The 15,187-nt window shown below is 37.1% G+C and overlaps 1 protein-coding gene across 1 annotated transcript in view; it reads right to left on the reverse strand.

Annotated features, from left to right (window-relative positions):
* Positions 1 to 15,187, reverse strand: part of ppp1cc (protein phosphatase 1, catalytic subunit, gamma isozyme) — a 33,420-nt gene that overhangs the window by 10,965 nt on the left and 7,268 nt on the right. The window contains exons 2-5 of the mRNA XM_053618040.1: positions 8,568 to 8,699; positions 8,219 to 8,449; positions 6,158 to 6,262; positions 1,794 to 2,017 (exon numbers count right to left, since the gene is read on the reverse strand). Coding sequence (XP_053474015.1) covers positions 1,794 to 2,017; positions 6,158 to 6,262; positions 8,219 to 8,449; positions 8,568 to 8,699 — 692 coding nt within the window. The remainder of the gene's footprint in view (positions 1 to 1,793; positions 2,018 to 6,157; positions 6,263 to 8,218; positions 8,450 to 8,567; positions 8,700 to 15,187) is intronic.

Raw genomic sequence — 15,187 nt, forward strand, 5'->3', positions numbered from 1 at the left:
GTGTTTTACCATCACAGTTCACATCACACTATGTACGTATAGTACACAGAACGAAGGTTGTTTTAAGAAGACATTTAAGTCTCTAAAATCTATAATTCTGCTTCTGGAATCATAAATCATCCTTCGTTTGGGGGGGGGGGGGGGTCACAGTGTTTACAGTCTCAGATATACACACAACCAGTTTGGTTTTTATTTGTTGTTGATGTTCAAATTAAAGTAAGCACCATAGTACTACAGCTAGCTGGCATTATTGATGTATTTATCAGTTTACACCTCAATGGCTAGTAGATGGGCTTTGTTGCTTCCTAATTTTACATGACACATTTGTGTAATACATTCTGGACATTGTAATGCCAGGGCACTGGTGAGAAAAACAATGGTACAAATTTGTAATTTCTTCTAAACACGGAGTACTGAATGAAATCGGAGTAAGCAAAACCCAAACCTGAATTTGTAATGGACATATGCTAAAGCATGGATGGATTTGCTGACAAACAAAAAGTCTGCTAGAAATCAAGCATCTTCTCTCTTGTAATCTCCTTTCTATGAAATCAAATTAAATTGTTAAAAATTTAATTAGCCACCATTACAAGAGATTTTTGCCTACCACAGTAACCCATGTGCACTTATATATGGGGTTTTGTGGTATCTACCAGAGGCCTGACAGGAAAACTGCTAAAAGCTAGAGCAGTTCCCCTGCAGACTCTGGGACCTTGATTTCCAAATGAAATGCAAAATTTCTTTCATCTACCCCTTGACTGTGGTTGTGTGTACTGAACCAGACTGAGAGATTAAAGGGTCAGGAAACCTTTACAGGTGTTTTGAGTTAATTAGGTGATTAGAGCTCTTCTCAGGATGACATTTCTGTATTATAAATTCTTTATTATAATATTTTGAGATACTGAATTTTTTTATTTCCATGAACTATAAGCCGTAATCAGCCAGTTTTTAAACACGGCTACTTTTTAACGCGGCACGTCAAAAAAAAAAAAAAAGAACCCCGAGACGATAAAAAAATGTTACGCTTTGACGCCACGCGTTTTCCACATGGTTTTGACAGCCATTGATTTAGACACAGGGTGTTAAACGGCCCATTAACATGTTGAAAAGACGAGCCCATGGGCTAGAACTGGCCTGATAATTGACCTAATCTGGCCTATCAAAAAAGAGTTTCTACCACGGTTGGCTTTATGCTGAAGCATTGCTGGATTTGCTGATGAAAAATAAGTCTACTAGAAATTGAGAAGCTGCTTATATCTTATAATGACAGCTAATAAAACAGGTAACACTGGCATTTAATTTGATTTCATATCAAGTAAAAGAAGCACAAGCAACTTAAATCTGGGCAAACCCACCTAAATCGCACCTCCACCTGCCACCAGGCATCACCATAAAAACAGGACTAAGAAATAAAGCCCTCTCTATGAGCTAACAGGGGTATTATGACTTTCCAGGATCGAGTTCAATTAGAGCCTGGTTCGTTTTGAATATCCTAAATGTTGTCTCAACCTAAAACTTTCACATGAATTTTGGACAGCTTGAATCTTCAACTGTTTGATTTTTTTTTTACTTGATTTTATTTTATTTTATTATTTATTTCCTGAATTTTTCAACCTAAAACTCCCAAAAACATTAATTTACACTTTTTTTTATTCAAACATTATAAATTTACAAGATTTTTTCCCAAGCATTACAAATTCAAGTTCAGGTTCTGCTGACACAGATTCCATTCCATAACTGAAGTTGAGAAATATGGAGCAAGCTACAGAATACTACATATAACATTACATGACCTGGTGGGCCCTGCAGATTAGGTCCAAGTCATGTTTATGGAGAAATTTGGCCACCACTTCAGCACCAAAGGTAAAGGAGACACCACGGTCGTTCTCGCCCCAGCCTAGCACATCTTTATCCGGATCAGACCACAGTAGGTCACACAGCAGGCCCTGGTCAGGCACATCTGTGGGCCTCATGATGCGTCGAATCTGCTCCATGGACTGCAGGTCTGGAGACAAACCTTCAGTACATAAGAAGAAAATTTTACATGAATATGTAAAGTTCACCCACAACATATATTTTGTCCAACAACTTAGATGAACCGAGTTATACAGTGTTGTGTAAAAATATTTACAGCAATAACTGTGTTTGAACTTGCAAGTTTGGAATAGGGTTCAGTGGCTACAAGCTTGGACATTCTAGCCCTGGGATATACACATTGGTATTTCTGCATCAGCCACCTGCTAAAGGTTGTGTGTCAATAATTAACAATTCTGCAGAGATAAATACAGTCGTCAAGTAGAAATTGCCAAACGGCTAATGTTCCAATGGTTCTCAACATGGAGGGCACGGAGGGACTGCAAATTGGACTTCTGATTGGAATGTTGAGAGTTCAAATCCCAGCACTGCCACTGTTGCACCCTTGAGCAAGGCCCTTAATCCTCAACTGCTCAGTTGTATAAATGAGATAATTGTAAGTTGCTCTGGATAAAGGCATCTGCCAAATGCTGTAATGCAATGTAATGCATTTTCTTTTTATTGGGGAGAGGAGGAGCTTAGCCTGCCTTTTATCTAGCTGTCAGTGCAGACCAGTGTTGCCAACTTAGCGACTTTTCAGACCTCTTTAGCGACTTTTTTGCCAAAAAGTAAAAGCGCCTAGCTACAAATCTAGTGACTTTTTGGACAAACCTTAGCAACTTTCCAAATATTGCCAGTACTGTCCTGCAAGCACGAGGTCTTTCTTTCCCGCTGCACTCACACCTCTCTCTGTGTCTGCTCTGTTCAGTAAGGGGATGAGAGCCAGAGATTTAACAATGTCATGGCTAACGAGAGGCGTCCTTCACCCCAATTTAAATAATTCATATGTGAATGTTTTAAGAATACAAGACGAATGAAATACAACATGTTTTACATGTAAAATAGTACACGTTATTACAGCCTAGTTCTCGTGTTCAAAATAGTTATAGTGTTCAGAAACGTTTTTGATAATTCATGTTCCATAATTGTCCATTATATAGTTTTATAAAAAGTCATAGAAGTTATTAAAAAATCATAAGTCATGAAAAGTAATTAATAGAGATGCATCGATGTATCAGTTGATACTGATTATCGGTATCTGCAATTTTTGACGTTATCGGCCATTGGCTAATCAGGGCTGATTATATCCTGTCAATAGAGGGAGGGAAAACACAGATTTAAGGTGTTGGTATTTCATACACTGGTTCCACACACATTTTTGCAACTAATCTCCTGAGAATGTACTGGAAAAGCAATGCCAATTCTTTTGTTTTTGCTAAACAGTAAACAAGACATTTGAGTTTGAGATGAATAGTTTAAAATGAAACTATAGATGAGAATTTCAGCTTTAATTTCCTGATATTTACATCTAGATGTGTTAAACAACTTAAAGCATGTCACCTTTTGTTTGAACCCACCCATTTTTCAATTGATCAAAACATATTGGAACACATTTCATGTTTCTTGTTGCCCAGTTGTGCCCTGTTAGATTGATTGTTTAAACAATTAACAGCTTTGAATGTCTACTCTTGGTTTGAGTCCTGGGTTTTGCCTTTGAAGACTGCATTAGTTGTTAAAAAGGATAAAGCAACATGAAGACTAGAGAACTGTCTATGAGAGAAAAACAAGCCATTTTGAAGCTGATAAAAGAGAGAAAAATCGATGAGGGACATTGCACAAGCATTGGGCATAGCCAATACAACAATTTGGAATGAGCAGGTGTGCAGGTGTTACTATAAAGTGACTGGCGAGTGTATATTGTGTATGCCAAAAAAAAAAAAGGCTAAAAAAAATAAAATAAATAATTTAACTACTTTTAAGCTAACTGATTCAAATATATTTGCTATTCACTGCCCAACACTGCATAATGCACACACTTTCTGCAAATCACACATAATGCAAAATATTCTGGTCATAGGCTAACCATTCAATTGAGACCATGTTAATTTCCAACTCACTGAGCTGTCATACAAACTAATGTCTTTAGACCAAATAAGAATGAGATATTTTCTGAGAGTGCAGGAAAGATAGATAAATGACCATAAATGTGCAATACAGCTAGAAAACCAGAGCTAGGACAACAACACAGGGCAGGTAATAGGCATGAATCAAGCAGGTACGCTGCTCTTCCAAATGTTTCTCAAATTGAACAAAAATTCATTATTAGAAATCGAAATATTACTCACATTAAAACACAAGCTGTATAATGAGGCCAACAATGGAGTGTGATTTAAAGAGTTCCCATACTAAACAAGAGAGATTTTCTGTTGCAACATGCACCACTGTTTCCATAATTTATTTTGGGCTATATGAAGTGACGTTGCACAGCATGCATCATAATGTAGTCCAACTAATCGAAAATGAAATTTTGTTGACAACTACTTTCAGGATGAATTTTGCTCTTGCAGCCCTAACCTTTAGGCTATCCATATTATGCTAACTTGTCTTAGAGCACACAGCTGTGTTGCAGAGACGATGTCAATACACTTCCTCCAAACTTTTAGGTATAAATTATAACATATGCTAAAGTTTCCTGATATCAGCATTAGGGCTGTACAATTAATTGAATATTGATCTCGATTATGATTTTGACTGACCACGATTACATGAACATGATCGACTGCGAAATTGACATTTAAAATTCGTCCTCCGCTCATAGAAAACTCTGCATATCAATTCAAGCGCTTCCTAAACTTACATCAAGTCACCATAGAGTGGCGCAGGGATGACGTAATTTTTTATGCCAAAACCTGGAAATGATTTAGCATTTTAGCTCTTCCGGGTTCCATCATCCCGAATTAATGTTTTTTTGGTTTTTTTTTTCCAGTGGGATTTTGGTTAAAAGCCTGAAATAATGTCTGTGGTGAACACAAGCTCAAACTATTTTCACATTTTATTATACGACATAAAATACACCAGTAATACCCCACTCGTGAGTTTTTAAAGCTTTTATGTATTTTGAAAGAGACTGTTGCTAACATCTTGCTAAATGAAAATACAGACGTTGTCGGGGACATTAAACGTCATGTCGAACAGGAAAAAATTTTGCAGATAAACTGGTTCAGATAAGCTGTGTACAATTCAATCCACAGCGTAAATGCGTATTATGGAAATGTTTTTAAATCAAGTTTGGAAAAGTAGTCAGAAGCTTGATGATGGTTACGTTGAAGTCGAGCGACCGTGATGTAGTTTGTTTATAGTATACGGTTAGCTTTTTATTTCTGATGATTGTATTTAGGTTTCAAACTTCCTAAAAGTTGTGTTCATTTGTGAAAATTATCTTGATGGACAAAACGTGTTAGTATTGTAAACGTTTGTTGTTCACAGAGCTTATATTTTGCGATAATCCAAAAGCCTATGGGGAAATCCTATTGGGTTTTTGTCAAGGGAACCAGTGTGATGCTAACTTCCGGGTTCCTGTACAAAATGACATCATCCCTGCACCACACTATTGGGTGATTTTTTTTTTTTTTTAGAACTCAATTAAAAGATCTTGTATGGTAGCACTACTTGTATTGTTCTCTGCTTGATATATCGCTTTGCTTGTATTTCCTCATTTGTAAATCGCTTTGGATAAAAGCGTCTGCTAAATTAATAAATGTAAATGTAAATTCGGCTGCGTCTCTCCTCCTGTAAACACGGTTATTGTCTTTCCTGCATAGGCCTGAATTGTTTTCATTTGGTTGCATATTTTCATTTGGTTGATGGCATTTTTATTTTTACTTGTACTATATTTTGGGTACAATTTTATTTCTATTTTGCTTCTACGAGATTATGCACTTTAAGGATCACTCAAATTTGATGCAAAGATTTGTACATTAGCAGGAATGTAGCACAACATGGAGGTGAAAACAGTGGTCTATTTATTTAAATGTGAAAGTGGAATAAAAATATGTTGTCCAAAAAAAAAAAAAAATCAATGAATAATCGTGATCTCAATATTGATCAAAATAATCGTGATTATCATACTGGCCATAATCGTGCAGCCCTAATCAGCATATAACATGTGGAGGAAGAGACAAATGGCATTTTGTCAACCATTTTTTCAATGCTGCTTGTCTGCGTTTTCTTTTTCCCTGTGCTGTAGTTCTCACCCCTATACCTGTCTTGGCACATTATTTCACTGTCAGGCAGTCACACCCACCTCCATGACAACAGAAGATCTTCTCATCCACAATAGCAGCAATGGGTAAGCAGTTGAAGCAGTCAGTAAATGTCTTCCACAGCTTAATGTTGTAGCGCCGTCGGCCTGGGAACACAAGTGTGGAACTCATATCAGTTACATAGTCAGTACATACATTTCTGGAGATATTCGGGTGCATTTTTAATTAGGTTGATAAAGTGATGCTAAGGGAGCTCTTTTCTATAGAGACAGGATTGCATGCTAAAAATACTAAACTTTATTGTACACACAGCTAAATGCAGCAAAGCTCAATAATACATCCCACATAAATCAGGCTTTCTCCAGAAATAAGCATATCAAGCCCTATTCATGCCACCAGACCTTGCTCATCCTGATGCAATTTTAATCACTGCAGTTAACTACTCCATATATTGTCTAGTTTCAAGAGCTCTAGCCACATGAATTATTCATGAACCAGTACCAGTCTATGGAGAGATGCAGGTCTGGAGATACTGCTCAAAATACTATTTACACATTACAGTACCATAACCATTCAAGTAAACCCTAATGCTGAAATTCACTCATTGGATCAATTTTATTATATATATATTTATTTTATTTATTTTTTTTTTTACAAAATTTAATAAATCAAATATCATCATCAATTTTGTTTTAGTAGTATCTTGTATGCAAGGCATACAAATTAAGTTAAAAAAAAAAAAATTGTCGAGACTGGCGGTTCGACTCAGGCTTCTTTTCCCTGAAAGTCTGTATGTGAAAAATGAGTTGCAACAGGTAATTTAAATTGAGTTACTGCAAGATTTTGTTAAAAAGCATTAAGAACTATACACTGAAGACATGTGGGTTTGAGATCAAAAGAAGAATATGAGATGACATCAGAATTTCAGCTTTTGTTTCCTGATATTTACATCAACAGTTGCAATACAAATTATTCAACCCCCATTGCAAAATCAGGTTTATTGTCAAAATTGACAGACTTTTAGCTGTTTGCAATGAACAAATCAAATAAAAGCAATTGAAATAGTTCACCACACAAATGCATTGGGGAAGCGGTTTCCCCAAATTCAACTGCAAATGCAACTTTTAATGACGTCTCCAGATTCAAAATTATTCAACCCCTTCATGGCAAGCAAGTGGTGCTTAAAGGTTTGTGAACCTTTTAGAATTTTCTATATACAGTGGGGGAAATATGTATTGAACACGTCAACATTTTTTTTCAGTAAATATATTTCCAATGAGGCTATTCGCATGAAATTTTCAACAGACTTTGGTATTAACTCAAGAAATCTGCACATATAAAGAAATACAAACATTAAAGTCCATAAATGAAGTTGTGTATAATAAAGCGGAATGACACAGGAAAAAAGTATTGAACACACTAACTGACATTGGTCCAATCACCAGTCCAATACACCAATACAGTCCAAATACACCAGTCCAATCACATTTATGTCGAGATCACAAGAAAACAGAAGAAAAATTAATAATGCATGGTCGCTTAGGGCTTCTGTACTGTATTCTCAAAAATCTGTGTGGTTGCTCTGATATCAATTCACCTTAAAAGCAACAATCTGGAAAATGACCTCTACCAAGAGTGGTAACTCTCAAGTTCCCAAGCAAAACAAGAATTCTCTCAAAACAGGTAAAATAACTGCATTTTTTCAACACAAAACCTTCACGGAACTGCCTTTCCATGTTAAGATGTTCATTATTTAAGATATTTTCGAAGATAGAAAGTCACCCCAGTCTTTTTGAATAGAATATTACATTGATTGAAGTGGCACAAAAAAGTGATAAAAGAAAAGCACAACCAGAAAAACAACAAATTTACCTTTTACCCTCATGAAATCCAGATTATATAAATATGCAAATGCAAGTCTCCCACCCTTTATTCCCCAAGCCCTTACCCAGAAAAACTGGTAGAGACCACTCCCATCAGGACAGAAATTTTTAATCAAACATTCTCAAACTCACTGTTTCAACCCCAAACCGAACAGCAAATTGCACAGTTGTGTATCAGCATTCTGATACACAACTGAGTATTAGGTAGAGTATACTCACACTCATCGTAGAAACCATAAATGCGATTGATTGAGGCACATTCATGGTTGCCCCTGAGCAGGAAGAAGTTCTCTGGGTATTTGATTTTGTAAGCCAGCAGAAGGCAGATGGTCTCGAGTGACTGTTTGCCACGATCTACATAGTCCCCAAGGAACAAGTAGTTACTTTCAGGGGGATAGCCACCATATTCAAAGAGCCTGAGCAGATCATAGTACTGCCCATGGATGTCACCTGCAAAGAGAAGAGCAGGCCCACTTGGATAACTGCTAAACAGAATACGAATTTCTGGCTTTAGCTGACATACAGCTGTACTGTGGGTTATGTTTGACAACTGTGTAATTTTACTCACCACAGATCTTTAGAGGGGCCTCCAACTCCAGCAGGATAGGCTGGCTAAGAAAGATCTCACGTGATTTCAGACAGAGACCACGAATCTCATTCTCCTGCAGCTGAACATTCTTACCAGGCTTTGACCCTCTCACTGCAGAGGAAACGCACAAGAAATGTTCATAAGGTTACCATTCGGACCTTTACAGAAACCATTTTTACACAAAAGCCTTCATGTGTTGAATTTTGAAAGGCAATTGAACATTCTGAGTAAGATAAGAAAAAAGTCATTAAGATATAAAGAAAACAACAAAAAGCTGTATATACATAGATAAATACTGCAATCAATCAATCAATCAATCAATAATTTTATCTGTATCTTTGTTGCGCTATAAGTACTGCAAGTAAATCAGAAGCACTTTTTTAAAAAAATTGAGTGATTTATTACTGGTGAAGTGAACGCAGAATGAGTGATGCTGCTCCTGGACAGGTATGTAAACAAAACTGTATAAAGCTTTGATTTGTTTGAATAATTGGCTTCAAAAATGTTTTTATCCCTTAGTGAGAAAAGTAAGGCAATGCTTTGGATGAACTACGATTACAGAAATGCTAGGTAACTCCAGTGCAGTTACCAGTGCTAGAGATGAAAAAAAAAAACTGGCACTTAAATGCACATTACAAAGAAAAACAAAACATTCATGGCCATTCTAATACAAAAATATGAATTTAATCAATGTAATGCAAGTAAAAATACAAAAGTAGGAGTACCAACTAACAATATACTGGTAAACAGCATTCCAAATTTACCTCCAAATAGTGCTGGGTGATTTTCACGATTAATTCGGTTCATTCAATTGAACGTTTTAACACAATTTTCAAAATGTTCTAATCGAGAACCTGTACATGTTCATATATAAAATGTCAAGGTTTAATTAAAACATAAATGGCATTTAAAATTCTAAACCAACATGAAGGAGAAAAAGACTTCTTAACTTGATAAACGCCACCTCCTACAGCCTGCACTACTCCCAAATGTTTTAGATTATATAAATAATAAATAAATAAATAAATCCAGCAAGATAAAGAGGCAGTACCTCGCTGAGGAATGAGCTCGCAGCAAAGAAAGGTGGAAATATCACTTCAGACATATGGAATTGGTGCAGGTTTGAAAAGTCAGATAAACAGGTTTATGGAAAATATAATGCTGCATTTGATTTATCTATTTGCCAGTCAGAATTATGTTATTGTAAGTGAACATGAATCATGTTCATTTTTTATTAGCAACAAGTTAGGCAGCTGACTTATGAGTGATGTATATTTTCCTCTGCAAACAGTAAACTATATAATTAATGCATCAGATTTAACAAGCAAATATAGTGTGGATATAAATCTACACACCCCTGTTAAAATGACACGTTTTTGTGAAGAAAAATGAAACCAAGATAAATCATGTCAACTTTCTCCCCCTCAATTGAAATTACAACATATAACAATAAAGTGAAAAACAATCGGAAACATTTTAGTGAAAAAGGAAAAATAAACTTACAATAACCTTGCTGCATAAGTGTGCCCACCCTTTTATACCTGGGGATGTGGCTGTGTTGAGTATGAACCAAACACATTCAAACTCATGCTCAAAATTGTCATACAGCAGTCAGTAATTAAATTGTTCTGATTAACCCCAAATAAAGACCATCTGTTTCTGTAGGATTTTCTTGACATCATCTTTGTTTCATCTGACTGTTGAAGCCAAGGTCTGCAAAGAGCTTACAAAGCATGTACGGTATCTCACTTGTTGAAAGATAATCAGGAGCGGGGTATAGACCATTTCAAGGACATAAATGATAACAAACGAGTTACAATGCTGTTGTGTATGTCTGGTCCTGAAGCATTTAAGGTGGCATTTTTAAAATCAAGACCCGTCTAAACAAAATGACTAGCATAATTTTTAAGTCTAGCTAAAACTGAACAGTTAAGGTATTTACAAAAATAAACGATGAAGTGGCATTGCCAGACCCTTTAAATATGACTGAGGGGACAACTTTTCACAGAGAACGTTAAACATTTACCTGAAGAAACTTATCTAGATATCATCTGGTTGATATCGAGTGTGTCTACATGAGAGATGCAGTAAAAGCATATTGCAGTCTGGATGCTTACAATTATTTCCTTAGCGGAAAAGTTGGGAACACTTCGTACAACGTGGGCGACATTTGTCTTGTGTTTAGTGAAGCTGGAGCAAGTAAAACTGTGTCAAAAAAGTACTCTGCATGGATCAGCACTAAGATGACCAGGGAGGTTATTGGTGGACATTGTATCTGGTTAATGCACAATGTTAACAACTACTGTTGTTATTGTTCAAAATGCATTAGTGCATGTTGGAATTAACATTAAACCAAGCTTAATAAGTGACTGAAAACTATTTACTGTTATCTTTCGTCAATTAATGCAGATAGCTAATGTTACACAATATAAGATGTTTACAATATTAAATAGTAAAGTGTTACTCATCAGATGTGTCAGCTGACTTGATAGCTAGATAACTAACGTGAACTGCTACTTTCCTAATGATAAAAAACAGCACATTTAGAAATGATACGGAAGTACAAACCTGGCATTTTCACTACAAATGTATCAAATCACTCCCTAACTACATATGAACACAATGACAGCACCACGGTGCTGGCTCAAATTATGCTGCATCATACTTAAATAGTGCACGTAAAGAAATACAAATACTTAGATGGCAAAAATGTTGTTTATTTACTAGAGGTAAAATGTGTGCTACAAATCCTAGAGCTGCTAGTTGGTATACAGCCTTCTCGCTTCGTTGCTGCAATCCAGGTGCCACACTGTTTTTTTTTAAACCTAAACACTTTAATTTCCAAAAGTAGGTTAGGTTAGATCCAGCGCACAGTGGCTTAATGGTTAGCATGTTCGCCTCACACCTCCAGGGTCGGGGGTTTGATTCCCACCGTGGCCCTGTGTGTGTGGAGTTTGCATGTTCTCCCCGTGCTGTGGGGGTTTCCTCCCCCAGTCCAAAGACATGCATGGTAGGCTGATTGTGTATGAATGGGTGTGTGAATGTGTACGTGCCCTGTGATTGGATCGGTGTACTCCGTCTTGTGCCCCATGCTCCCTGAGATAGGTTCCCTGTGACCCTGAAGAAAAAGGATAAGCGGTATAGAAGATGGATGGATGGAGGTTAGATCCAGCCCTGATGGAACATCCAACCACCAAACAACATGGTCTTACGTTGTAATGTTTTTTTTTTTATCTTAAATTATTTATTTATTTATTTAAATCACACAATTAAATACATTACCACTATCTCTGTGTACAAAGCACCTCCAGCTGTTGTTTTGAATGTGCTCGACAACAAACCAACATCCAAGGAACAAAGACATTACTTCTGTAAACAGACAGTTAACCATTTAAATGGTCTATAAAATAATTTTCAAAATATTAGATGTACCATGGAACACCATAAAGGCCATCTTCACCAAGTAGAGAAAATGGGTCACCACAATGACATTACCAAGAACAGGACAAGATTGTGACAACAATCTTTCGCCTGGGCTATGGGGTAGGATAGTTAGATGTTAGCCTTTCCTCACCAAAAACATTCAAGCCCAACTAAATCATGTGGGAAAATGTTTTAAGGTCTGATAAGACCAATTGCAAAAGGCAGGGTTTTCCCTACCATAGAAGGCTAGGCGCCTTAAGCCGAATGAGCGTAAAAAGGCATTTAGGCGACATATCAGAATGAATGTAAAATGGTGAGAAATCTACGCACTGCCAAACAAAAGGTAAGATGGCAACAGGAATGACCTGCCAAACAACAAACAGTGTCTGGATGAACATTTGAGTGATTGGTGTGTGACACATGCTTATCGCCAATAAATAAATCATAAGCATTTTCAAAATAATTACGTTTGTTTTTTTAAAAAAAAAAAAAAAGTTTATTCTTTCTATGTGCACAAATTAAGGTAATCCAGATATTTTCATTTAATCTGAAACATGTTATTTGGTGAAATGAGTAGATGTTGACTATAAGGACAATAAGTGTTCCCGCATTCTTTCACAAATATGGTAAGAATGGTCTAAAACAATGTGGAAAAAAATGTAAAATAACTTAATTTCCTTTGACTAATTTCAAACTCCCAATTACCACCACACCCCCGGAACCCAGACAGCACCTAAACCATCTGAAAACCTAAGAAGATCCCTGAAACGGTATAATAATTCCATAATTGCAAAAGTAAGTAAGTAAAGCTTTGTTTTAAAAAATGCTATATAAATAATGTTTACAAAGTGCTTCACATAAGACATACAGTAGATACAGGAAAATAATAATCAGTAGTAAGAAATAAAATTACATAAATAAAAATAATAAAAGCCTAAGCAAATAAAATAGAATAAATAAAAGACTACAAATAAAATCAAGTAAGGAAAATAATCTGGTTTGAGGAAAGGCCCCAGTGAACAAATGCGCTTTAAGATATTTTTTAAAAGTGCTAATTGAATCGACTGCACGTAGGTTGTCAGGGAGGGACAGAGTTCCAAAATTTAGGCCCATAGCAACTAAAGGCCAACTCCCCACTTTTCAGCCGCGTTTTGAGTACAACCAGCAGGTTGTTGTTGGATGACCTAATTGATCTAGCAGGAGTATATTTAGTGATCATATTGCAAAGGTATGTAGGAGCACCACCATGAAGACATTTGAAAATTAATAACAGGATTTTAAAATCAATTCTGTAAGATACAGGTAGCCAGTGAAGTGATTTAACTGCTGGAGTGATAGGATTATTCAGTCTAGTACCTGACAGCATTCTAACAGCAGCATTCTGAACTCATTCCAAGTGTTTAATTGGTAAGCCCACCAAAACACTGCTGCAGTAGTCGAGTCCAGATGTAACAAATGCATGTATGAGTTTCCCACTATCTGCGTGGGAGAGAATATCGCATACTTTAGAGCTGTTGCAAAGGTGATAATATGCTGTTTTACAAACACTGCTAATATGTTTAAAACTGAGATCACTGTCAAACACAATCCCTAAATTCTTAACGTAGTCATTAGCCTTGAGACACAAGGAGTCTAGATATGGCATAATTAACTTCCCCTGTGCATCATTTCCGATAAGTACCTCTATGTTATCTTTATTTACCTGCATCAAGCTCTGTGACATCCACATGTTTATGCTCTCTATGTAGTTTACAAGGGTGCTAATCGACTTGTGGGCATCTGGTGCAAGTGAGAGAGTTGCAGGTCATCTGCATACTGATGGAAGAGATTAATTACTCCAGCTGCTAATAATAATAATAATAATAATAATAACAACAACAACAACACCACCTTACATTTATATAGCTCTTTTTTTCTAGAAACTCACAGCACTTTACATAGTATGGGGGAGGGAATCTCATCAACCATCACTAGTGTGTAGCATCCACCTGGATGATGTGACGGCAGCCATGGTGCGCCAGAACGCCCAACACACACCAGCTATTAGTGGAGAGGAGAGAGTGATGTAGCCAAATTCAGAGATGGGGATTATTAAGGGGCCATGATAGAGAAGGGCCAATGGGGAATTTCGCCAGGAGACCGGGGTATACCCCTACTCTTTTACGATAAGTGTCCTGGGATTTTTAATGACCACAGAGAGTCAGGACCTCAGTTTAACGTCTCACCCAAAAGACTGTGTTGTTTCTACAGTATAGTGTCCCCATCACTATACTGGGGCATTAGGCCCCACACAGACCACAGGGTCAGCACTCCCTGCTGGTCTCATTAATACCACTTCCAGCAGCAACCTTAGTTTTCCCACAGGAGTTCCCCCATCCAGGTACTTACCAGGCTCAACCCTGCTTAGCTTCAGTCAGAAACCAGGCGAGAACTGCAGGGAGATATGGCTCTGGCCGCATATACAAGTTAAATAACAAAGGAACCAAAATTGAGCCTTAGGGAACACCACAAGATATCGCATGACGTCTGGAGGTGTGTGTACCCAGTGCAACATAATATTCCCCTGCCACTTAAGTAGGATCTAAACCAGTCTAGGATTAGGCCTGATAAGCCAACCCAGTTTTGCAGTCAGTGAAGCAGAATCCCATGGCCGACTGTGTCAAAGGCAGCACTGAGATCTAAAAGAACTACAACTGACATTACCTGGGTGTTTATTTTGTTGCAGATCATTTAAAACTTTTAGAAGAGCAGTTTCTGTGCCAAGGTTGGACCAAAAGTCAGACTGAAATGTCTCATTAAGATTATTGATGTTGAGATAGTTCTTGAGCTGTATGGACACAGCTTTTTGTACTACGTTAGCTGGTTTCACAACCACAATGCCGGCTGCCTCAAACAAACATAATATTGGGCCCTTCTTTCAGGTGCTTCGCCAGGTGTTTCCTTGCTTTGCTTGAAGTGAACGATAGCATTGGTTGCACACCAGCAACCGATGCTAGCTTTCCTCTCTTTTCCTCTCAACGAGTCGGGGCGGAGCTAAACTTGTTAAGCTAAGCTAATCTTCTGGTTTTTTTCACGTGTGCTTGTAGGCGTTCTTCTTCTTCTTCTTCTTCACCACTTGTGGACCTACTAAAAACACTTGCATATATTTGCTGCCCACTTCAGTTCCAGAAGAATTG

The sequence above is a fragment of the Ictalurus furcatus genome, chromosome 28 (genome assembly GCF_023375685.1).
Source record: "Ictalurus furcatus strain D&B chromosome 28, Billie_1.0, whole genome shotgun sequence".
NCBI classification, from domain to species: domain Eukaryota; kingdom Metazoa; phylum Chordata; class Actinopteri; order Siluriformes; family Ictaluridae; genus Ictalurus; species Ictalurus furcatus.